The 24719-nt window shown below is 38.0% G+C and overlaps 1 protein-coding gene across 8 annotated transcripts in view; it reads right to left on the bottom strand.

Annotated features, from left to right (window-relative positions):
• The window catches only part of SGCE (sarcoglycan epsilon), a 65099-nt gene extending 41280 nt beyond the window's left edge, over positions 1-23819 (bottom strand). For 4 of the 8 annotated variants that reach the window (XM_090287839.1, XM_090287842.1, XM_090287845.1 and 1 more), the window contains exons 1-2: positions 23629-23819; positions 7818-7925 (exon numbers count right to left, since the gene is read on the bottom strand). In XM_090287839.1, coding sequence (XP_090143965.1) covers positions 7818-7925; positions 23629-23737 — 217 coding nt within the window. In that variant the 5' untranslated portion in view covers positions 23738-23819. The remainder of the gene's footprint in view (positions 1-7817; positions 7926-23628) is intronic. The other 4 variants (XM_090287837.1, XM_090287840.1, XM_090287841.1 and 1 more) reach the window with 2 other exon arrangements.
• Positions 23820-24719: the final 900 nt, after the last annotated feature.

The raw sequence follows: 24719 nt of genomic DNA, 5'->3' as shown, positions 1-24719 counted from the left end.
GGGTATTTGGGCATGGCCAGGGTAATTATTTCACCCTCTCTAGGCATAGTTCCAGTGTCCCTTGTTACCATGCTAGCAAAATCTTTTCATAAAACTGCGCTATATTTGTCATAAGATACAGAAACGTCAGATTATATCAACAATAGATATTATGTTACAGCAGAGAGCCAAGAACCATGGAACAGACGATGATGGCAACAACAATAAAGTGGGGCCTCATCCTAGCTAAACAGCATCCTGTTTTCTTTTATTAGTGCATTTGACATTTTCTCCTTATAAGATCAACACCGCAATGAAAATATGAGGGTCTGCTTATTTACAATTACTAAGAACAAAAGCAAATTTGGATGTATTTAGTAAAGATTAAATTTTGAAAGGACTGTGGTAGTTCACTGCCAATGAATCTATAGCACATAACAACAATTATTACAATGATTATTTTTAATGGCACACAGGCAGGTACAAAGTTTCTTCTTTAAAAAAAGTCCAGCGAGCACTTACCTTTTTCTATATCACCAAGAATAAGTACATGGCTATAAAGATAAACTAGCTGCTGAGTGTAAGACCCAACAAGTCCCACTTAAATTTAAATCTTAAAGCCATCCCTCCTCTGAAACCTTAGAGAAGTCATAATTTCATATTCATGTCCAGGTGACATTTATTAGGTACCCATTATGTGTATAGCTTTCTCATAGATACATGATCATCAAATTAATCACTTCAAAGGGTCCATTTATATAATTAATTACTAATTTTTATGGTTTAAAAGAATACTGTAAAATCTTAGTTACCAAGAGCCCCAGGAAAGAAACATGTCAGAGGGCTGAGTTTTCCAAAGTACTCAGCAGTCAATCCTTTTTCATGATGGGAGAAGATCATCATTTGGCATATCAATTATTGTACTCTGTTCTATTACAGAGTGACACCCTTTCGGATTGTTCGGTTGCTTTGTCATTTACTGATAACACCAGTGCTAGTAGTGGTTCCCAGTTAGCAAATGCTTTTTAAGGCTGTGTGTTATATAGATTTTCTCTTTTCTCATCTGAGGACAAGTTATCAGCTGTCATTTCTGATTGCCATCAGTATGTCTCCTATATCAGCTTCTCTAGCCCTTCTAATTTGCAGCTATTAATCTGTAGCAGGTTTAGAAGGCAGACTACTAAATGAGGTGGGCTTGTGTGTTCACGTAGGAACAAATCTGGACTGCCTTCATGCACGCTCTGCTAGATGTGAGAAACGGGAGCCTACATTTGCAGCATCTATTTTGACTACCCAAACACCCTCTTGTGGCATATACCTTGGTTCTTAGTTGACACAGTATACTTCTGAATAGATGATCTTACTACAATTGGGATCTAGGCATTACTTGTGGAAATGGCAATGTAAACTCCATGCATGAAATGCATTTAGAAATAAATAAGTATACCCTAGAGAGTCTTAATTCAATCCATCTATTCCACAAATATGAACTGTCAAATCAAAATGAATGAATTTAACATGTTGTACAAAATAATTCCTTATATATTTGATGGATGGGAAATATAATGTATAATTTAAACAAAGATCTATTGATTAAGTGATCTATTACCTTTAGCAATAGTTAAATCAGCCTAAGAATATAACATGTTATAATTAATAAGAATGTATTAGTAAGAAATTAAGGTCTGTTTTCAAAAGCATTTCAATTTTTTAGATTTGTCTCTTGTGTTTAGTTTGAAGATGTAAGCTAGTCATTGGGGAGCATGACAAGGATGCTTTATGAATGCAAATTACTTAAATAATACAGTGGATATATCCCAACTGTTCATAGTATTACCTTAATAGTAAGTATTATCTGGGAAAAAAATTTAGATAAGAATACTGAAGAAGATTCTTAAATATGTTTAAGATATAAAGATAATACTGAATAGCCACTTACCTGGTACAGCGTGTAAAATAAACTTTTGCCTAAGCGACCAGACATCCCCATTCCTCAAAATCCTATTTACAGAAGAGTCACCAGCCCCATCCCAAAGTTAAGATTTGGAATATCATTTTAAAAGAAAGTTATACCCAAAATATTGTTGCTAAACTTATTTAACTATACGATCACTCCTGATATTAAAAACTGTAACTACTGACAGGAAAAATAAGGCTGGTCTTATATTTTATAGTTTTAACAGTGAAAAGCTCTTTATGAGTCTCAGAGTGCCTGTATACATTCCAAGAAGCTGCTACCAATTCACTAGAATTGATTATGAAATGAATCCCATTTGCTATCTCTGCACCAAGAAAACTCTTTCAGGGTTTTTCAAAGGCTGATATATTCATGGTTTCCTTCCTAATGTATTTTTAATGTGTTATTTCTATAGTTAAACTGAAATTTAATTACTAAATTAAATAATTGCCGTGGAAAAATACTTTGAGAGACATCAATAACCAGCTAGGTACACAATCAATGTATTGCTTTTTTCCCCTAAGATTTACCTTGTGTTTTATCAATACAGCTTCAAAAATCTTGGTTTTGAAACAAAAGCTTTTCTTAGCAGTCTGCTCTTCACCTGAGTTTACTCAACATCCAACTGCTGCAGGCCATTCATTCCCCTGAAGAGAGGGGATCAGCTTTTGTTTTTATTTTAGTCAAAAATAGCCCATGCCTCAGCTACAGAATTCATCACAGGGAAGGCATTAAACTGCCTTTTTACATTTCATTCTTAAGAGATATGGCCACTTTTCTTGACATGAGGCGGCAGAGAAACCACTATTTAGGTCTTTTTCTACAAAAAGTCGAGGGTTTCTTCATGATATCGCCCTCTTCCCCAACTGAAGCCACTCACCAAAACCATTTTTCTAAATTGGAGTTAAATTTCTTGATTTTTCATGTAATTATAATGTGTTTGTTTTTGCTGTTTTTTTTTTTTTCTGAAATGTCAGTTGGAAAGTGGTTGCAAACCACATGAATTGGTGATCAATAAACTTAATCTCATGAGACACTGCAGTTGAAAAAGGCTTTAGATGTCATTCTGCCTGGCAATGCTAAATTTCTTTCTCAATTAAGAGACAGATCATAGTGTTACTTCCTATTGTGATATGGCCATAACAATCTACTTAATTCAGAATTCTTGACAGATACCACCAATTGGAGTTGGCATGGATTTCCTCTCGTGGAGAGTTCAGTCCTTCATTTTATAGATAACCAAATTGAACCCAGAGACGGACAGATTCAAGGCCATAAGACTAGTAAGTGGAAGAGCCAGGACTTGAACCCAGGTAATAAGTACTTCATTGGAAAACATAAGGTAATACATTTGATTGCTGCACATTATATTATTACACCAACCATGAATCAAATTTTAACCAAATAATCCACGTCTATTCTATTATTTCATGAAGTTATCACAATTACACTGCACTACTGGAAAAGGTGAGGTGACAATAACACTTTCAAGAAACAACTCTGAAGTTTCTTTTGTTTAAAGAAAGAAAAAACTTGAAGTTTAGGAGACCTCCTAGCCTTCACAGCCAGAGTCGCTCTGTAGATGGTCTTTTGAAGTCCTAGAAAATGGTGATCCTTCCTTCTGATTTTGCCACTTTTCAGAGGCAAAGAAGAATACATTTTAGGACCTAAGGGTACTTCCTGCTCCTCTTCAACAAAAGAGGGAATAAAAGACATCTAGAGAGAGATTTCTGTCTTCAAGTCATGCAGACCCTTGACTGTGTCAGTAAGCTAAGGAGGAGCCTCTCTTAAGATGGCAATAGAGAATTCTACCAAATTATTTGGAGTACATATTACTTCATTCCCATGAAATGTCCAATTAAACTTTAACATTTAAGTTGAAAATAATTAGGAAATCAGCTCACGATCATTTTGACTTTCTCTTTGTCTCTTAGGGGGAAAAAAAGCAATGGAAGTTTATCAGTAAACATAAGGCTAACCCATTTTAGAATATAAGTTGCCCTAAGTAACTAAGAAGAATTTGAAGATGTTTAAGTATGTAAATGAGTAATGCAAAGGCTTATTCCTTTTTATTTAAATTATTCCAGGGTTAAATTAAGTTCCTCTATCCCCACCACAGAAAAAAGAAAAGGGAATCCATATTTAGAGTGTTCTTTCTGATTTTTTCAACCACTTCATATGTATTGAGGTACAATGGTGCCAAAAGTGTTGGTTTGAGACTTTTAAATTCCTCAAAATCTTATTTCAGATAAAGCACCACCCCACTGCTAAAATTAAGAATTGGGTCATTATTTAAAAATAAAGTTGGACTTCCAGTCAAGGTGGAGGCATAGGGTCAACACACTTTGCCTCCTCATGCAACCATAGAAAGATTTACAGGTAGATCTCAAAACAAATAACACCCAGAACCACCAGAAAATCGAGCTGTATGGAAGTCCAACAAGCAAGGATTTCAAGAAGCCACATTCATCCAGACGCGTGGGAGGGACGGAGCTGTGGAGAGGGGTGGAGAGGCACTGAGACGTGGTGTGCTGCACAAAGAAGCGGCAGCAGCACAAAAGACAAAACCACATTCACATATGGAGGATAAAAATCAGGAGCGACATGTTGGGAGTAAGCAATCCCAGCCCCAGGCCAGACTGCACAGCCCAGAGTTCAAGCACCAGGAAGATAAATCCCCATAACTTCTGGCTGTAAAAACCAGTACGGGTTGGGATGGAGGAAGAAACTGCCAAATTTTCAAGAGACTTAGCTTAAAGGGCCCATGTGAACTTAGAACATACACAAACCCCCCCCACTCTGGGATTCACCACAGCAACAGCTAGAAGGGTGCCAGTTGCATACAGGAAGTGGGTGACGTGACTGGAAATGGGGCCAGCGCTAGGCAAATCTCCAGAAGCCAGGCAGTGGCATTGTTCCCTCTCTGAGCCGCCCCTCCCCAACAGAGCCACAAAACAGTGAAGTGGGTTGCCTCACTCTGGTAATTACCTAAGGCTCCACCTCACACAATTTACAGGCACCTTTTCTACAATAGATATGCTACTAAAACAGGGAGTCAAAGCAGCTCAACCTAATACACAGAAACAAAAACAGGGAGGCTGCCAAATTGAGGAGACAAAGAGATATCATCCAAATGAAAGAAGAGAAAAAAAAACCCAGAAAAAGAACTAAACGAAACAGATAACCAACCTATCAGATGAAGAGTTCAAAACACTGGTGATCAGGATGCTCGAAGAACTCATTGAGTATGGCAACAACATAAAGTAAGAAATGAAGGCTACGCTAAGTGAAATAAAGAAAAACCTACAGGGAACCAACAGTGGAGGTAGGAAGCCTAGATAACTTTCTCCCTTTCCTCCTCCTACCCATCCTCCCTCACTCTCTCTTCTCCCCTTCCCCTCTCTAAAAAGCAATGGAAAAAAAAATACCTTGGGTAAAATGCCCTTGCTATACAGTTGTCCCTCTCTATATTGCAGTTCACTTATCACGGTCTCACTGTATAGCGGGATTTTAGAAAATATTATATTTAATTATTTATCGCAGATTTTCAATATATCGTGGGATTTTGCAGTACTGTATATGTATGTTGTTAAAGTTATGTAGTTTAAGAGTGTAGAATATGTTTAAGAACATTAGTGTTTATAAAAGTGTGGAAAAGGTTAATAAGGGAGTGGGAAAGGTTATTAAGGGACTGGGAACGGTTTATAAGTGTGTGGGAAGCATTTATAAAGCCTTAAAATATATATAAATACTAAAATAAATGTAAGGTTCCTACTTCACAGATTTTCACCTATCGAGGGGGTGTCTAGAATGTGATACCCACGATAAGTGAAGGAATACTGTATACAGTAAGCTACTAGAAATAATTCTGTTCACACCAATGATGAAACTCATTACTCTCTATATAAGATATTTCGATAATACAGAAACACAGTGATAGAATTGAATGAGAAGTCCAGAAACGGAGAGGAAGCTAAAGAATGAGTTCAAGAGAAAATAAGGAAATAATAGAATGCTGTAACCTGAACTAGTTACTTCAGTAGGTTCAAGATGTAGTGATCATCTCTATTTTAAAAACTACAATTAACACTCAGATCCCAAGGAGAAAATCAGTTTGAAGTCCAGTGGCAGCATGAGGTTTGAAATAGGAAGGGTCTTGGAATAGTGAATTTCTCTAAGAACAGCACCATATTAGATGAGTCGACTGTGTTTAATAGCTGGTTGGAGAGTACTTTTTTGGCAAATCAAATAGGAAATTCTGAGACATACTTAAAAAGGACAGAAGTTCTAGGGATCCAAGTGAAAGTGAAGAAACTGAAGAAAAAGCAAATGATAACTGCAATTTAGGGCAAAATGATGTCAAGTCCAGAGGAAGAGTCTTTGGAGATCTCGAGTCAGACACCAGAACCAGGGTGGGTCCCACATCTTTGGGAGATGACAGAGCAGAAGCAACACTGCAGATTGCAACATTGAGAGCCACCTGAGGACCATGACGAGAAAGAGTGGATGTGCCAAAGACCTTGAAGACCTTCAGCTTGATTAAGGAACCAGCTAGATAAGGGTAGTCAGGGGTGATTTCCTTCAAGAAATCAGGGAGACTCCCATGAGGATATCTAAGGCAAGTGTAGAGAGTGGACTGAGGGATGATGGGCCTAGGTCCTGGAACAGTGCATCTGGTGCTTTTTAAAGCAAAATTTTTGTTATCTGTTCACAGGGAGTGACTACTGTAAAACTCTGTATTTTCTTATTGATATCAGCACTGGAACTTGTGGCTTTGTTTCAAAGAAGCAGAGTAGAAGAGACTTTGGAAACTTTTGTCTTACTATAAAACAGTTCTGGGGATAGAGGATTCCAGCTGAGGAATGATTTGGTGCTAGCTGGAAGAAAGTCAGTGACTCCAACTTTAGGGATATATGAAGAAAATAAGATAAGTCAGGCATCACTCCTACTAGGTACCCAGTAGGTTTTATTTGACAATAAAGCCATTTTGGCTCACAAATTAGTATTCTTTTAAAAATATTTTAAAATTGTTATTTTTATAGATACTTTAGTTACCCCAAAGTTATGAAGTTCATGACTACATACAGTTGAAACTGTGTATGTGTGTGTGTGTGTGTGTGTGTGTGTGTGTGTGTGTGTTGGTAGTGGTGAGGAGTGAGGTGTTAGAGGGATAATAAGGGCAAATAAACAAAAAAACACAATATTAACTGAATCCTGTGATAATAATTGATATTTGAAAATACTATTTTGGTTATTAAGTAAGTCGTCTTCTCCCTGATGAAATGCAGTATTTCAAAGGTCCCAGCATATTGCTAATGGATACATTTATACATATGAAAGAAGAATTTAGAAGGAAAAATCAATCATTCAAGGGTCAGTTCATCTTTCCAATACAAAATAAGTGCCATCTAATTATTTAACAGCAAAACATATCAATATGGTTTTGCACAAAAGTCATTCAAAAAATCATCCACAATTAGACAAAATATTTTATAACAATTTTTCTAAGGTTATAGAAACACTGTTTTAAAAAGATTTATGTTAAATGTACATCTTACTGTTTTTCAATGTTGTAAGTAAACTGTTACAATAACCACACTGGGACAATTTTTATAAGTAGTAAGCCAGTGACTGGATAAGGGCAACAATAGGTTAAAAACATAAAATTATTTTTAGTTAAAATAAAAAAGGAAAAACACGGGAAAAAATGGATTAAGAACATAGAGAATCAGAAGTTTTAGAAGATTAGAAAAACAAAATGTAGTTTTATCAGACTGATTTAAAAAAATATCCACATGTGACTAAAAAAGAAAAAGGAACACTGGAAGCAGACATTTAGTTGACGCCCCAAAAGGGATTCAGATTCACAACCTAAACTCACCATGTTTCTTCCCAGCAGCCATTTTTCTGCTGATAATAAAATTGTTGGCCTGTTTGGTCTTCCAGTTAACTGTTCCATTTATGCCATCAGCAAGGCTTAATAATAAAGCTTTTCAGAATAAAACAAATGCACAAAAAATGAAATTAATGTTAAATTAAAATGACTTTCATAGATCACCTACTATTAATTGGGATCAGATTCCTTCCAACCCAGCTAGCTGTTTAATTTCATTCAATAAATATTTGTTGCATGTCAATACTAGGAATATATGATGATAGCAGATAAATATGATACAGTTCCTGCCCCATGAGAACCTTACAATCTACAGGGATTTAGAATTCGTGTATAAAAACATATATGTAATATATAATATATATAATAATCACATATAAATACACAATGGTAGAAAGCATTAAGTGCTACAGAAACACTGAGGGGGAAGCAATTATCTCTGGCTAGGAATGTTGTGATAAGTTTAAAGTGTCTTCTAAACTCACAGTTCACTTTTGGAAACATTATTTTGGCAGTAATGAATAGAACTGGAGTAAAGGGATACTCAACAGGGGGCCATCTCTGGAGTGTCAAGCAATAGTCAGCCCATAAATCAGCAGTTGAAGCAAAAGGTAGGGCCCGGTTACAAGACATCAAGGAGATAGTTCTGACAATACTTTTTAAATTCCTGGGTGTGGGCTAAAAGGAGAATCAAAGATACCTTTGAATTTTTGATCCAGAATGATAGAACAGTGCTATATTAAGAGACTCACCGGAAAAGGAGTTGGTTTCAAAATAAAGACAATAAATTTAATTTGTAATAGGTTAAATCTGGGGTATCAGTTAGATATGCAGGTGAAACCATCCAAGAGGAAGATGGAAATAAAGTTCTGGTTCACAGGAGAATCTAATGGGGCTTCAGATGCAGAGCTGAGGTTCACTCCCAGAGAAATCATGTTGAAGAGAAAACCCCAGGGCAATTCCTTAAAGAGATCATGCTCCAGGTAACAGGCATTAGGCCCTCAGTACTAAGTGATCTGGAGAAGATACATATTCATGCTCTTGATCCATCTGTCTATCTTATTTCCCATCATACATACTACCAATGTTACTGCTTACTTTCCCATTTTTCATCCTTACCTTTCAGATTTGATATTTGGGTACCATTTTCCTAACTACATCATCAGGTCTCCCTTCCTCTAGCATATCAAGTATGTTTTCTCTGGGTTCATACCAAGAATCCCCTAGTTGTGTGCCACACAACGTTAGTTTTACCCTAACTCCTAGAGCTGAAATACAGCAAGAAGGAATGCACAGAAATGGGAGGGACCACAAAGGCAGAAGAATATGTTAATAAATACGTTTACATAGCAAAAGCAGAGGATGAGTCAGCAGAGAAATAAAAAGAGACAGGCAGTTACAGAGGTTGGACAACTGAGCCTGAAGAATCGTATAGGTCAGCGGAAGAGATGTCAACACGCAGAGTGTGATCAGCATCCTCAAATACTGCAAAAGGTCAGAGCTCGATGAGAGCTCAGAAAAGATTGCTAGATGTGGAAAATGAGAAGTTACTAGTGACTCCTTTAAAGTGGAGTTCCAATAAAGCGGTGAGTGTAGAAGCCGAATTGCAAAAGGTCAAGATGTAGAGGCAGCAAATACAGTTAACCTTTCAAGAACATTGGCCAGAATAGAGAAACAGAGGTATAAAATACTATGGTAGACTGAAGCACAGCAAGGTGGAGAGAAGGGCTGTTATTTTAGTGTAAGGAAACAGATTTTGTGTGTAAGCTGGGAAAAAGACAGAAAGAGACGAAAGATACAGAAAAGGAGCATAACTGAGGAGGCACAATCTGAGAAACGCTGGAATGGGTGGGACCAAGTATACACAAGTAAAGAAAATAATTTATGAATCAGAAAGTGAGGAAAAAGGACTCATGGACCTGGACAACAATGTGGTGATTGCGGGGGGGTCGGGGGTGGTATAAGGGGACTAATTGGTAATGGAAAAAAATACAATGAAGAGTAAATTAAAATTTTTAAAAAAAGCGAGGACAAGTGAAGACAGATTTGTTGGGGTACAGGAAACTTAATGTTGAAAAGGCTCCTCATCTTAGTAAATCAGAGATGAAATGTACTGATTTCAAACTGAATTTTAAGTGAAATTCTGAACTTATACTAAATGATAAGAAATACCAAGTTATCTTCCAAAGTGAAAATAAAAGCCCAATCCATAACCCAAGTTTTTAAAAACAAACCAGCAAACAAAACCTCTGGTGGTCATTTCAGAAGATACCTAGGAGTGGGAATCAAGGGCTCCAGCACCCCAAGCAAGTAAAACACCTTGGTTGGTATTCCATTTTAAAAGTATGTAAACTTAAAAGTGTACTAATTTTATATCTACTAAAAGGCTAATCTTATGGCCGATTCACCTAATAAATGGTTGGCTCACTTAATAACTGAAATCATATCCTTTCCAACCTACATGAAAAATACAGTAGTCATTTCCTAAATAATTTAAGCTGAAGTAGGGTGAGAAATGTTCATACATTCTTGTGGCAAAACATCCTACTTCCCAAAGTTATGCTTGTTACGTAAGAACCACCTGGGGAGCTCTCTACAAATACATATTTGCACATATTCCCCCAAAATACACAATAAAGACATTTAAAAACATAGATTCACAACTTCACCATGGCAAGTCTAGGTAGGTGGGCTATCCAATTTCATCACACACCAATCTGAACTCTAGAAGGCTGAGAGAAGACCTCCAGATCCCAAGGGTGTGCAGAATATTCCCCTGAGTCACATCTTATCTGCCAAGTGTAGGGCTGACCTTAGAAGTGAAAACCTTACCACTCCTGCCTGCGGTCCACAGATGCAGTCAATTTGCAAAAACATGTTAAGTCACTGCTGGACAGTGGGAAGTCCCAACCTAGAAAGACAGGAAGCAGCTGGCCAAACTCTGCTTTACAACTTTCCAAAGAACAATGACCAGCAACACTTCAATTTAAATCTATCATATCACTTGGTCGAGAACAAGGTGCTTTCATGTACATTATCTAGTTTAATCCTTAAGTTACAGACCAGATATATTAATATGTCTGAAGAGTATAGAGGCTTGATCTGAAAGGAGAATGGAGTAAATCCTGCAGGCAAGCAGGATTCTTTAGAATTCTCCACTTTTCCGTGGGCTGGGAGTTATCGTAAAGAAACAATAGTTGGAGTGTCCAGACAGCACCCCTGTTGTTCCTTCCTTTTCTAGCCCAGTGGTTCTCAGACTCTGTTGTGCATAAGAATGACTGTTCAGGGTTATATACACGAAACTGCACATATTGTACTTTAAGGGCAATTTAAAGAAAATTACTGTTCAGTTATATAAACAAAACTGCACATATTGTACTTTTAGGGTGATTTAAAGAAATTACTAGAATAATGCTATAGGATTTTTTTGTTTTACACTCTGGCTTTTAGAACCTGACTAACCCAGCATGAGATTTAACGCTACTCCGTGTCTTTGCCAGGTGAACCAATATATCATTGCTCACTTTCCACATCCTATATAAGGGCACTGTAGTTAGCTTTTACAGGATTCAAAATACAAATCTGACTGGTGCCTCAGGCAGGATAAAATAGTTTAAACACAACCCATAGATACCACTCTATTTCAAGGCCAGCAATGCTTTCAGCACATTCATTTTTAAAAGTTCACATTGATCCATCTAAAGTCCTACTTTGACCACAGAAGACCACAGCCCAATAAATCTAAATAAAAAGACAAATTTTTATGTCTCTACTCACGAGACAATGTCACTAAAGGCAAAATGCCACAGATGGTGCGTCTGCATAAACATTCAAGTCCCACCCCTGGAGGGACAACTCTCGTAACATGACAACTATTTGTTTTTAATGGTGTGGATCAACTCGACTAAATTCTTGTATAAAAAAAAAATTACTGTAATCTGTACATTGACAAATGCAGAATACTCATGAAAAAAGGCTAATACTTTAAAGTTTGATTTTCATTAGAAAAGGACCATAGCGATTTTTTTCCTGTGAGAACAAGTTTGTTTAGTTAGCATGGGAAAATGTGACTTTATTTTTAAAGATATTCTATATATAAGTTTTCAAGATTAATTTTAATGTGTAAAAAAGATCAATCTGTATATAGACTAATTCTTAGACTCTTTACAAAGAATGGACAATCTTCAGAAATCTTGAAAGGAACTCCACTGTGCGCATGAAGGCATAAAAATCTATGCTATAATTGTACCTGGATTTGAGTTTTGCTCTAATTCATAAACACAAAAGTAAAGAATAACATGCAGAGTGTGTTTACACCCCCCCCAACTAAAAACACATTCACAAAATTAGCTAGCATATCAAGTTATATAAATTATTCAATTCCTTAACGCTCCCTTCCCAAAAATCATCAAAGCTGGAATGAATCCAAACGTGGCTGGCATGCCCTTAAATTCCCTAGAAACCATACAATACTCAAAGTTTATCTTAAAATTCCGTGATTCATTCTGAGTCCTGTAGCAGCATGACTAAGTTTCATCTGGCCTGGGGCAAGCACTCTCTCAAAAGACATTACTCTTTCCCAAATCTGAATAATTTGCTGAGCGGGGGAGAAGGAGTTTGCTACTTAATAAAAGCAACTGAAGAGCTGTGAATAGTGACTGATTGCCGATGAGCTAATCAGAATGGCAAGGGACAGAAATAATAACTTGCTCCAACAACACTGTCCAAGTAAACAGCAGGATATGCCAAGTGAAATTTAATCTGATTAACACACTCACCTTAGAACCAAGGTGAGTCCACTGTTTCCCCTCCATTCATATTTTCCTGGAAGGGGACACAGACTTGGTTTCTATAATTTGCATGTGTGGCTTCCACACCGCCCCCCCCCATGGCTTTCCTTCTCTCAACACCCCGTCACAATGTCGTCCCTGCTCCCTTGCCCTCTACATTTTCTCTTCCCTTCCTTCATGCAACTATACATAATATTTTTTAAATTGTCTCATATTGTTTTTATATTTTTCTCTCCTATGAAGTGTTAGTTCACATTATTATTAGCTATCACGTTTTGAATGCTAAGGGTGAGGCGCTACACTAATGGTTTTATACATATTAACTATTTAATCCTTATGTTATCAGCTTTCTTATCTTCTACAAAGATAAGTCTTAGGAAATTGCAGAGCTCAGCTCTGGTCATATGTTTAGTTAGTGGCAGAGTTAAATTTTGAACCCATTTCTTGACTAACTCCAAAGTTCATGTCATTTACTCATCAAACAACTCCCACAAGGTTAAATAGAAAAGCCATTAGTAAACTACGTAATTGAAGATATTATTATTATTATTACTATTATTAGTAGGTCATCTCCAATTTATTTTTCTTTCCATAAAATAACAAACTTCCCCTAAACTACTGGATTAGAAAAAGCTAGCAAGGAGGCAATGCTCATGGAAATTAATCCCACATATTGTGTACACCTGCACACACACACACACATACCTGATTAAAAGCAGAAGGTTAAAATGTTAGTTGGAACCTGTGGAGAAAAAGGGATTTGCTGAGGAGGACTACCCACTCCAATCTCTGAAGGGAGTCAGGAAAAGATTTCCCTATGAGAAGTGCAATAGCAAGACCTGAAGCCAAGACTGTCAGAGTAAGAAGCTTCCAACCTCTGTTAAAACAGAAGAGCCTGGCAAAGCATGACATAAGTAATTATTTAATACAATTAAAAGTTATTAGACATTTATAACTTCGGCACAAGCTAAGTGGGCATGAGGCCTCAGAGTGAACTAAAACTGAACTACAAAAATGTAGTATGGAACGCCACAGCCTCTGGAGAGAGAGTGTCTGGGTTCAACCCTAATTTCTGTTCATTGGGCAAGTTATTCAATGTCTCTGTACCTCAGTTTCCTCATCTGGTAGGGACAGAATAGAAATGCTCTATTAAATGAAACAATACATATGAAACCCTCAGAAGAGTGCTTAAGGCTGCTCAGCACAAATGTTCTCAAAAACTGGGAGTTATTATCAGTTGAAGATTTTCAACTGAGATGAAGAGAATTTTAGATTTCTTTATATATATTTTAAAAAGTACATGTACATATGAAAATACTTATTGTTACTATAGTTGGTGTTATAAAATACAGCATTCCTTTTTTTCCCTCTAACATAAGATACATGAAAAATGGTAATATCTCAAAGGCAGCGTGGATTAAACAGAGCATTTACCTTTACTCAAAGAGAAGGCAACAGCCCAGGAGCTCCAGTCATCCTAAACTCCACACAGCCTCTCAAAAGGCTAAGAAGATGGCATGCTAGCAAGTCTTAATTCAGCACTGGCCAAGCATACGGGTTGAGATCTGCAGTTTAACCCTTCTGCGAAAGCCAGATGTACTGAGAAGCGAGCTCTCCTGATATTTGTACCCTCTGACTCTCAAAAACTCAGGCTTCTTCTGAGGAAATAATGCAACAAAAGCAAAACTGTATGAGCACTAGATTCAACTTTGCATTACACATATGAAAAGGGGGGGGGGTTAATGTCAATAAAAGAAGTGTTGGTTTAATAGAATAGTTAATGGCAAATAAAGGGTTATCCACTTCTGGTAGTTTTACGTTTTTGCTCAAATAGCCCAACCAAAGCACATACAGTATTACTGGGTTTCCACTACCCAGAAACGTTACTATCTGTACTTTTTTTTTCATGTAAAGCTCTTTTTAATTATAGTTTATATACAATATTATATTATTTTCAAGTGTGTAACACAGTGATTTGACATTTACATACCTTACAAAGTGATCACCATGAACAGTCCAGTACCTATCTGTCAACCATACAAAGTTATTGTGATTTTTTTTATCTGTATTTGATCTCAGAAATATTAGATGAGTAAGGAACACCAGTGGGACTCATAACAAAAGGGATACATAATATATGTGGTCATTATATGAACCATTGCAATTTAATGTCCTTATCTGCAAAATGTTGGACTGTTTAGAAATTGTTAAAATTAGTGAAAGGCAGACTACGAAATAGTATGTAAATTACGTGATATCTACTGTAATAGTGCAATCTAGTGCTAAAAGGCAAAGTGTAAGAGCTGCTAGGTTAGGGAAGTAAAACTGTAAGGGAAAAAAATCTGTTCCAAATAAAACATAGTAACGCTTACGAGGTTTTCTAATTAAGAACACTCTGAAAGAGAAATACTCTCATCTTGGCTGTTTACTTGAAACTGCCATTAATTTTCTTTTTTTCATAGAAGCCATGCATTCTTTTTGTAATTCATTCAAACAGAACAACGCAGAGGGGTGTAAAATATGAAAATTCCCTTTCATGTAGCTATTGCCATTCCTCCAATGCCACTCTTAATAGTCTTTGCCCCTTTCCATATTCTATGCATATGCAAACATGTTTGTACACATATACATATAAACACATAATTTTTTACATAATGTAATCACACTTCTTTTACTCAGCATATCTCTTGAACATGTTTACATGATATCACATTTTAAGGCTGCATAGCTTTATATTGTGTGGCTCAATCACAGTTTGGTTATTTATTTATTTATTTTTAGCAGCACCTGGACTTCAGCCTGTCCAAACTAGGACTCCAGATCTTTCCCTTACAGTCTGGTCCTCCTCTGGCATTCCTCACCCTGTGAATGGCACTGCCATGCATCCTCATGAATATGAACAGAAATCTAGAAATCATCCTTGGTGTCTCTTCCTGCCCAAATTCAGTCCATGACCCACTCCTGCTACTCTTTACTCTTCAAAATGCCCCTCCTATCTTCATCACCCCATCACCCCCAAGCCCAGGATGTCATCAGTTCTAGCCTGGATTACGAAACTAGAAACTAGCCTTTGAGTTGTTCTGGTGCAATCTGTTTGACCCTTTCAACCCTTTCTGCAACAAGCAAAGTGCACTTTTCAAAATGTGAATCTGATCTTGTCCTGTTCAAACCCCTCCAAAGATTTTCCATAGGATTACACTCCTTTAAGTGGTCAAACGGGTCCTGCAAAACTTGCTCCCTCACCTCCTAACCTTCTTTCATATTGTGCTTCCCCCTTCCCCTGGCTCTAACCTCACTGGACTTCTTCCAGCACCTTCTATTTGCCCTGTCAACCTGCCCCGTGGCCTCTACAGAGCTCTTTCTTTTACATCAAATATACCTTTCCTCTTCCCCTCACTAACATTTACTCATCCTTCAGCTCTGGGTACTTCCTCAGTAGAGCCTTCCTTAATCCCCCTGTCTGGCTAATTCCCCAACTGAGAAATTCTAGTAGTGTTTGTAGCACTTATCATAGTTCTAAGGGCACATTTGTTTGTGTGATTATTTGATTAATCTTTGTCAACACCAATAGTGTAAAAGTGCCATAGTGGCTGGGACCGCATGTTCCCGGCAACTCACAGGGAGTCTCAAACCGGTAGACATAAAAAACATAAATAAATAGAAGAATTATTACTTACTAAAGATGACCATTATTTTTCTAGCTTTTCACTATTACTATCAATAATACAATAAATGTCCTTGTACTTTTATCTTTGAGCACTTTCACAAATATATCTGTAAGCTAAACTCCTAGAAGTAAACCAGCTAGACAAAAAAAAAAAAACCATACATTTCGAATTTTGATAAGCACATGTAGCAACCTGTTCTGTTTCCACTCCTGCAGTACTGGTCTTTGATTAGAATTAATTCCATTAAATATAGAAAATGAAAGATGTTAAAGGTGCTACACTGATTAACTCTTTCACAGGAGAGAAAAGCCAACGTCATTTAACTGCTTAGTGAGAACCACCACTTTCCTAAGGAGGAATAAATAAAACAACCTTAGGCTATATATTTTTTTTTTTCTGCATTCCCAGGTAAAAAATCAAGTTTACTCCTATTTCCTAGTGCTGAAGAAATTGGGAATGAAAATACTTCACTTACCTACCAAAGGAAAATTAACTGTGATCTCCTCTTTCAAATTCACAGTGAACCCTACATCTCCATAATAATCAAAGGGGTGACCAGATGAATGAGTGAAAAGCTAAAGAATGGGAAAGAATTTACACCAGAGGTGCCTAACTCCTAAACATTTTTGAAATGAGCGGCTTCATTTGTCAGAAAAGGAAAAGTCTGCCTTGCATGTCACAACAGATGCCGTGGCGATTCCCGGGGTACAGAATGCGGCAGATCTATTCTAAAAGTCTGATTAGTCCAAGGCAATTAAGCAGAAAGGGAGACGTGCTAAAGATCAGTGCTTTTTAAGTAGCAAAGCCCACTGAAACCTCTAATGCATTAATATTGCATAAAAATTCTTAGATGAAGATACAAAAAATAAAAATAAAAATTTTACCAAAGTAACCCAAGCGCTCTTTAGCTTTACTAACCTATTATTTTTCGGAGAATACAACATTAATAATCATGCCAGCAACTCATGTTTTGAGGCATCTTACTAACTTCTGAAATAAGTTATCAGATTTTTAGAATTTAAACATTGGGGATCATATAATTTCCAAACCCAGGAGCAAGCGTTGCATTCAAGGAATTGCAAGTAGCCACCTGTGGATCAGGTGAGCCAGTGGTGACAAGCCAGAAGCTCCTCTGAGCACTTCTCCCCCTGAAACAGGAGCTCAGCCCAGGACCGCCTGTGGCATCTTCAACAACTGGGAAGCCAGCCATCAGAATCTGCCCTGTGCATTATTACAGTCCCACAAAAGTGCACGACCCTTTTATAAAAGAGAAAATAAGGAGAAACTTGTTCAACATTAAAAATACACTCCACACAGTGGCTGTATTTCTAACCTAACAATTCGGGTAGAGGATCAAAGTACTCGGTGTGGAGGGAAGAGGCAGGAGTGAAAGAAGCAGGAAGAAGTGGGTTAAAAGAGATAACTGAGGAATGCTCTCTACTCTCCTCACATCTCTCACTGGCGGCTCGCCCTGTTTTCAAGGCTCCAGTGCCTAAAAATTGTTTCTGTGGGGTCATATTTTCAAAGTGAGATATGGTAATCAAAATAAACAATCAATAGGCAGATGGAGAAGAAAGAAAAATCTGCCCCAAGACATGTTGGAGACACTTAAGAATGTTCCCCTGAGGCAGTCAGAAACCAGGCTAAACTGATATGGGAGTTAAAAGAGCACCGTGCCAGAAACTACTTTTTATGGAAAGGTTTTAGTTTCTCTTGAAAATAAAGTAAAACACTGTTAAGTACTGCAAGGACATACAAAGTGGGGTGGGCAGGGGGAGGACTACAGAAAGAAGAATTGCCCCACATGTCCCCCTGGGTGAGGGGCTCCACCGGCCGAGGGCTGATCTGTCCTGGACCAGTGGCCAGCAGCGACCTGCTCCCCTTAATCCTGGGTGCCCCCAGCATCAGCGGCCACTCTGCCTGAGAAGCCTGCTCCCATCGAGCTAGAAACCCCGGGGAAGGAGTAACTGTAGGAAGCAAGTGAAGGCCAGGACACTTTGCAAGAAAAGAAAAGCTTTCTCTTCTCAGATTTTCATGTTTCAAATGGAATGAGAAGGGAGGGAGGAATGTGCTAAACTGACCTGTTGCAGCAGTTTTCAAGTTGTAAGAAATCAACTTGCAACACACAGGACTATACTTTTTAGACGGTTTATCGGAAAAAATAAAACATTTTTATCACAAGTGCCTTTTCTGTCCTACACTAAATGTTATCGTGGCTTTCGAATTAATGTTCATTGCAAGAAAGGCGAATATTTCTGATATTTTAGAAGAACAGAGACTAAGTAAAGGTGTTAAGTAGATTCCCTTGCTGAGCTGCACTGTTCCGAAGGTCTCAAGGCGAAATCCATCTCTACCTTTCATCCACTGATACCAGCTCAGCTTTCCGAAGCAAACAGAAGAATGTATGTCTACTTTTAGTCTTCAAGCTAAACATTTCCAGACCTTCGGAGGATAGCTCCTATGACAGGACTGCCAGACCCCTCACCATCCCCACAGGCTGCTCTGGAAGTTGTCTAATTTGTCAACATCTCTCTTTAAATGTGACAGCCAGAAATGGACACAATACTACAGATGTGGTTAATTAGAGCAGGGTACTATTAATTTCTGTGACATATGGACACTATATTACTATCAGATTCTAAATTTGATTTTTTTGCAGCCACATCATGCTACTAGTTCATATTAACCTTTTCCTCAAAAATCACCACCATGTCGAGTCACCTTTTCCCTCACACTTCAATGAATTATGACACATTTACTAGTATAAAATATCCCTTTTGCATAGCACTGCAGACTATTTAAACCATGTTAACTCTAAGTTCTGTTATCTATTTATAACAGTTATCCCTTTTAAGTCACCTATGGACTTTGAAGCAAGCACACTAGAATTTTATCAAAGTCATTCATGAAATTTTTTGAGGAAGAGAAGTACTAAGGCAGAGGTGTATGATCCTTCACCAGGGACCACTCCTGGATCCAAACTCAGTAATCCACACACCTGGCTGGTGCTGCTTCAGCCCGCCTCACGCTCACAAAGCAATCCTGCTAATCTACACTCTGTCATACACAAGAGTATCCTAAAGCCTTGACAACTGCTTTGTTGAAAGCAAAGTTCATTTATCTTTAAAAACAAAGCGTAAAAAATCTACACATATTAAAATTATAGTCATGTAAAAATACATATGCACATGCATCAGACTAGAAAGGTAGGAACATCAATACAAATGTTCTAATTGTCGGACTGCAGAGATGGTTTTTCATTTCGACACTATCTCTGTTATAGTTTATATTGTTTTAAAAATTGAAGATACGGGTAATTTTGCTTAGAGAGCATTTTGCTTGGCACCAGTTTGCATGAAACAGCTTTAAAAGCACTGAGGCTCTATCTGATTCTACCAATCTGAAAACCCCAATTAGAAAAAAACAGTCATTTGAAAAGACTTGTTGATCTTTAGAAACACCGGCTTCCTTTTTATTTTTTTAATTTTGCATTGTTGTTTTTGGCTTAATATTTATTTCTGGAAATTAGGGAGATAGCAGACTGGATCCTGAAGTTTAGAAAAAGACTGGATGTTTTTGCATCTGTGTTGTCTGTCTATTTCTGCTCATTGGAAAGGATGGAAAGACAAATGAAATCATGTTAATATTTCCGTGAAGCTCCTGACTGAAACAGTACCCCACCCCAAGAATCTCTAACCGACACATAACACCCATATCATCTACTCACTGAGAGTCCCTTTTAACAATAAGAGTAGAATAAGCAATAGAATTTGCACTGATGTTTAGAACTCAGGTAAGGGTGACTTTAAAGAAAAGGGGTCTGATAGAGTAAGTGTGGTCAGCAAAAAAGAAAAAGAAACGAAGTGACTATTTGGGAGCAAATGTGATCTATAAATACTGCTCTTATTAGAATTGCAATAAATTTGAATATTTGATTGAGAAATTATAACATGTCTGGGTTTCTTCACTGATTCAGCATTTTGGTTAGAGCATGCTTTTCATCAGTGGAAAACCTGTATATTAGAAACTGGATACTTGTTATCTTTCTGTCTTTGAGACTGTCTCTCACTGGTATTTTTTATTAAAGACAAGTGAAAATTCCACTTTGCTTAGAAATACAACTTGTCAACAGTACTAGGATTAAAGCTAAATATGTAAGGCTAATCAACAGCTTTTAGATTTATGGCAAACTCTTATAAAAATGATCAAATACTAAGTCCAGTTAATATTTGACCACTGAAAATTTTACTTTGCTTAGAAATAAACTTTCCCACCATACTAAAAGTTAGGCCAAATGTGCGTGGTAAATCAGTGGGTTCACAGATCCATAGCAAATTGTCATTTAAAATAGGTAAACTGTCCAATTAGAAAGTCCAGTTATTATTTGACAAATGACAATTCCACTTTGTTTTGAAATACAATTTTCCCACCATTGGAGAAATTAAGCTAAACACATTAAGTAAATCAACAGTTTCACAAATGGCAAATTGTCATAAAATAGGTAAAATGTCCAAATAGAAAGTCTAGCTATTATTTGACAGGTGAAAAATCCCACTTTGGTTTGAAATACAATTTCCCACCAAAATAGAAGTTAAATATAGCTGGTAAATCAACAGCTCCATAGATCTGCAGCAAATTCTTATTAAGATGGATTAAAATGTCTAAATACAATGCCCAGTTATTATTTGATATAATAAGTAATGCACATTAGCAACTCTTTTTTTGCCTTAAATGTAACTTTGTGCAAAATGGGTAGGAAATAGTCAACAATGGTACAAATACCTGAGAAAATCCAAAATTCACTTAAGATTCTAAATGTCAAAAAAGTGTTTAAAAGTCCTCATTAATATTTTTGTGGGTAGTTTTTAATGTTTTGTTGCTTTAGATAACATAAAAATGTTACTTTAGTTATTGTCTATTAATCTTGTATTTTGTTTTTAACATTTTGTTGTTATAGATAAGAAAGGTTAATCAAAACTACTTACCTACTGATGCTTATTTTTCCTTGAAAATTCTATTTCTAAGGTAAAGTAAAAATTATTTCATATGTAGAGAAATAAGCAACACAAGGAAATACACCAGCATGATAACTATGGGTACGCCAGAACAGTGAGATCAGAGAAAATTCTCAGTTCTTTGGTTATAAATCTTTATGTACTAATGTTCATTTAAAATGTTAATTAGAAAAAGTAATTAATATTACTTCCTTTTTAAAAAGTCTCTGAAAATGTAATTATTTGATAGTTAAGTCTCCTTGGAAAGAAAATAATGAAGAAAAATTTGATCCCATTTTTAATTGCAGAAATTATATATAGGCAACACGCCAAAAAATATATATTAGTTAGGTACATATATATGCATAGAGAAAGTCTGAAAAAGTAAACTCCGCAATGTTTACTGGGGTCATCTTAGAATTAAGAGGTTAAAGGTGATCTTAATTTTCTTCCCTATATTTTCCCAGTTTTCTGGAGTATTTTCCCCTAAATTTTGTACAATGAATAGAAATTACTTTTATTATGATAAAAATAATACTAAAGCTTTTTTTTAACAAAAAATAGTGGTTAACATTTTCAAATAAAAAAAAATCAGTTGGTTTAAACTTTAAGTCTTGGGATAATTCTTAAACTAGAATTTTCCCTACCACCTCTACTGACTTTTAACATCACTCTTTAGAAAAGAATATTAGTTAACAACTAGGTGATGTAACTTTTCTGGATTAAAATAAAGCTAAGAATTTGACAGTTCGGTGATTACCACAGAGTACTCCAGCAAACATAAGAAATCCTGAAGTTATTCTATCTTGCAGAAAAGAGTGCACATCCTAAAAATTAAAAGGCACTTCTAAAAAGTATAATTGTGTTCCCCCAAGTTCCCCGAAAAACCATTCATTGTTGGAAATCTGCATTTCATTCATTCATGTATCTAATGGCCAAAGTTTTATTTCTAATTTTAAAAAATCTCAGTAAATGTGCTACAATTTTGTTTATTCCTAAGTAAGATCCCTGCCACCCTGTCACCTATAACGGGTTAAATTCTTATTTATCCTGTCCGTAGAAAATAATCTGTAGCAATGTTACTAAAATATGCTGAATTTCAGCCTTCAAATACAAACGCGTCTCATCTGTTTAAGGAAACTTACTCAGGTGTAGACAATTTGTTTTTCCATTTTAACTTAAAACTTATTTTGCTCAAATTTTCAACAGATTGTTTTCTCAGCGCCTAACACCCTGGGGCGCTTAAATGGAAATCCGCGCTAGGAATTTTTCTTTTTAAAGCATCCTTCCTCATCAGTATTTTAAATGTCTTCTAACTCAATGCAAATTTCTCTAACGTAAAATATATATATTTGTATGTAAATATATATGTTTATACGTAGAGATATACATTTGTAGCTGAATCTCGGCAACGCGCCTGAAAGGATTAACGAGACGTTGCCGTGATTAAATGTATTCATTCTCTCTGCAAGATTTATAAAAATGTAACGTTGCAGGAGAGCTAGGTCTCTGCGAAAACCTCGTAATCACCACGAAAAGGCCCTGGCTGAGAGCCTCTGAAGCCCGCCAGGCACATTGGAGACATCCACAGCTGTTTTTAATTGTTTTTGCTTTCTCAAAATAGGGCACTTGGTGGGGCAAATGGTGCTGTTTGCAGCAGCTCTGGCCCCCTAGCCCGGGTTAACCCTGACCTGAATGCCTGCTTAGTTCCAGCATTTCATGAATTCCACTTCCCTGCTTCGTAAAACCTAAGAAAAACGAGATATCCGCCGCCGAGAAATGCGTTTAGTAAGAGAGGGGAATTAATGTTTCAAAGGCACATTTTTCTGTTCTTACGGATCGGATTCAAGAAAAGAAAAAAATAAGGTGTGTTTGTGTAGAGAATATGCAGTTTGACACCTATTTCCTAGGGCTCTGGGCCGCAGAGCCCCCATTCGCGGGGTAATAAGCCCCCACAGAAAAAAAATGGGCATTCAGAACCCCTAGCTTTTTGCTTCAGGGATCAGGAGAAGTCCACCACCGAAGATGGAGATGGGGGTGGGAATGGGGGTTGGGGGGGACAGGGTTGGGAATGGAAATTAGAGATGAAATTTCTGATCTCTCTGGGCAGGGAGGGGCCCGCGGGGGCGCGGAGAAAAAGACAAGACAAGGGGTCAAGCCTGGGAAGCGACAAACAAGGCCCGGAAGTGGGGTGTGGGCATCCTGGAGGAGGGGGTGCAGTGGGGATCCAGGCAGCAAGAGGGGCTGACACCCAGAAAATGCAACCGGGTACCCAAAACCTGGGCGGGGGATGGGGAGGCGGAGGCCTCTTGGCCTCAGTACCTCCCGTCGCGCGCGGACCACTAACCTGTCAGCAAGAAGGTGCCAGTGGTCGAGGGGCTCATCCTGCGTGTCCCCCAACCCTGTCCAGTCCAAGCACAAGGGTCGCCCAGCTCCCACCACCAGGGAAACTGCATTCTCGGCCTGGCTAGGCCTGCAGTCCTCGATTCTCCCCTCCCCTCCCTTTCTTCTTTCCTCCCAGCTTGGCCAGTTCAGCATCAGCATCCTGCACCCCCTCCTTAATCCCATACTCCCCCTAGCGGCGGGCCAGTGTAGCGAGGCCATCGCCCCCACCCCCATCCCTCCCGCCCCCGCACCCCTCCGCCCCCTAACCCGCAGAGCACGCTGGGATTTGGCGCCCCCCCTCCTCTGTTCAGCCTATATAAGTCTCCCAGTCGGTGCTCCGGGTACACGCGCTTCAACTTCGGTTGGTGTGTGTCGAAGAAACCTACGACCTCGGAGAACAGCGGAGAGGTTCCACCGAACCTCGCGAAAGGTCCGCTGAGCGGGCTCGCAGCCGGAGCCACTCCGGGCTGCGGAGCACCCAGTGGACCCCACGCCTGGCCCAGGTGTGGAACCCCGTCCTTCCTCCCTTCGCAGAGGAGTCCTCGCGTGGTGAGTATGCGGTGAGGATTTTTTTGTTTTTGTTGTTTTTGTTTGTTTTTCATTTTTTAAGATCACATTAAATTCCCGTTCTTATCGGGAGCTGCAGGAGATGGACTAGCACCCTGAATGTCTCCATGCAAACCTTGTCACGCCTTTACTGGCAGTACCCCAAAACCAGAGTGGGGAAACCAAGCCTTCAGGGCTTTGATTTTCAGCATCTAAGTCCAGATACGGGCTATAGACGGACATGAGCTGCAGACGGACATGAGCTGCAGACAGACATGAGCTACAGTCCGATTTGGAATTTGCTCTTCAAATGCGCAAAGTGATACACGTTAAAAACTAATTGGCGCTTCATGCGCTACAGGCTGATAAGCGCTTCAATTGCGCTACAGACCGATAAGCGCTTCAATTGCGCTACTGACCGATGGGTTCTTCAGTTGCGCTACACAGTGATGGGCACTTCGGTGCGCTACAAACCAGTTGGACCTGTAGGGATATATGAGTTGCGAA

Source organism: Furipterus horrens, unplaced genomic scaffold (genome assembly GCF_987537825.1).
Source record: "Furipterus horrens unplaced genomic scaffold, mFurHor1.1.pri manual_scaffold_9, whole genome shotgun sequence".
In the NCBI taxonomy this organism is placed as follows: domain Eukaryota; kingdom Metazoa; phylum Chordata; class Mammalia; order Chiroptera; family Furipteridae; genus Furipterus; species Furipterus horrens.
This window is presented reverse-complemented; position numbering and strand designations above follow the sequence as displayed.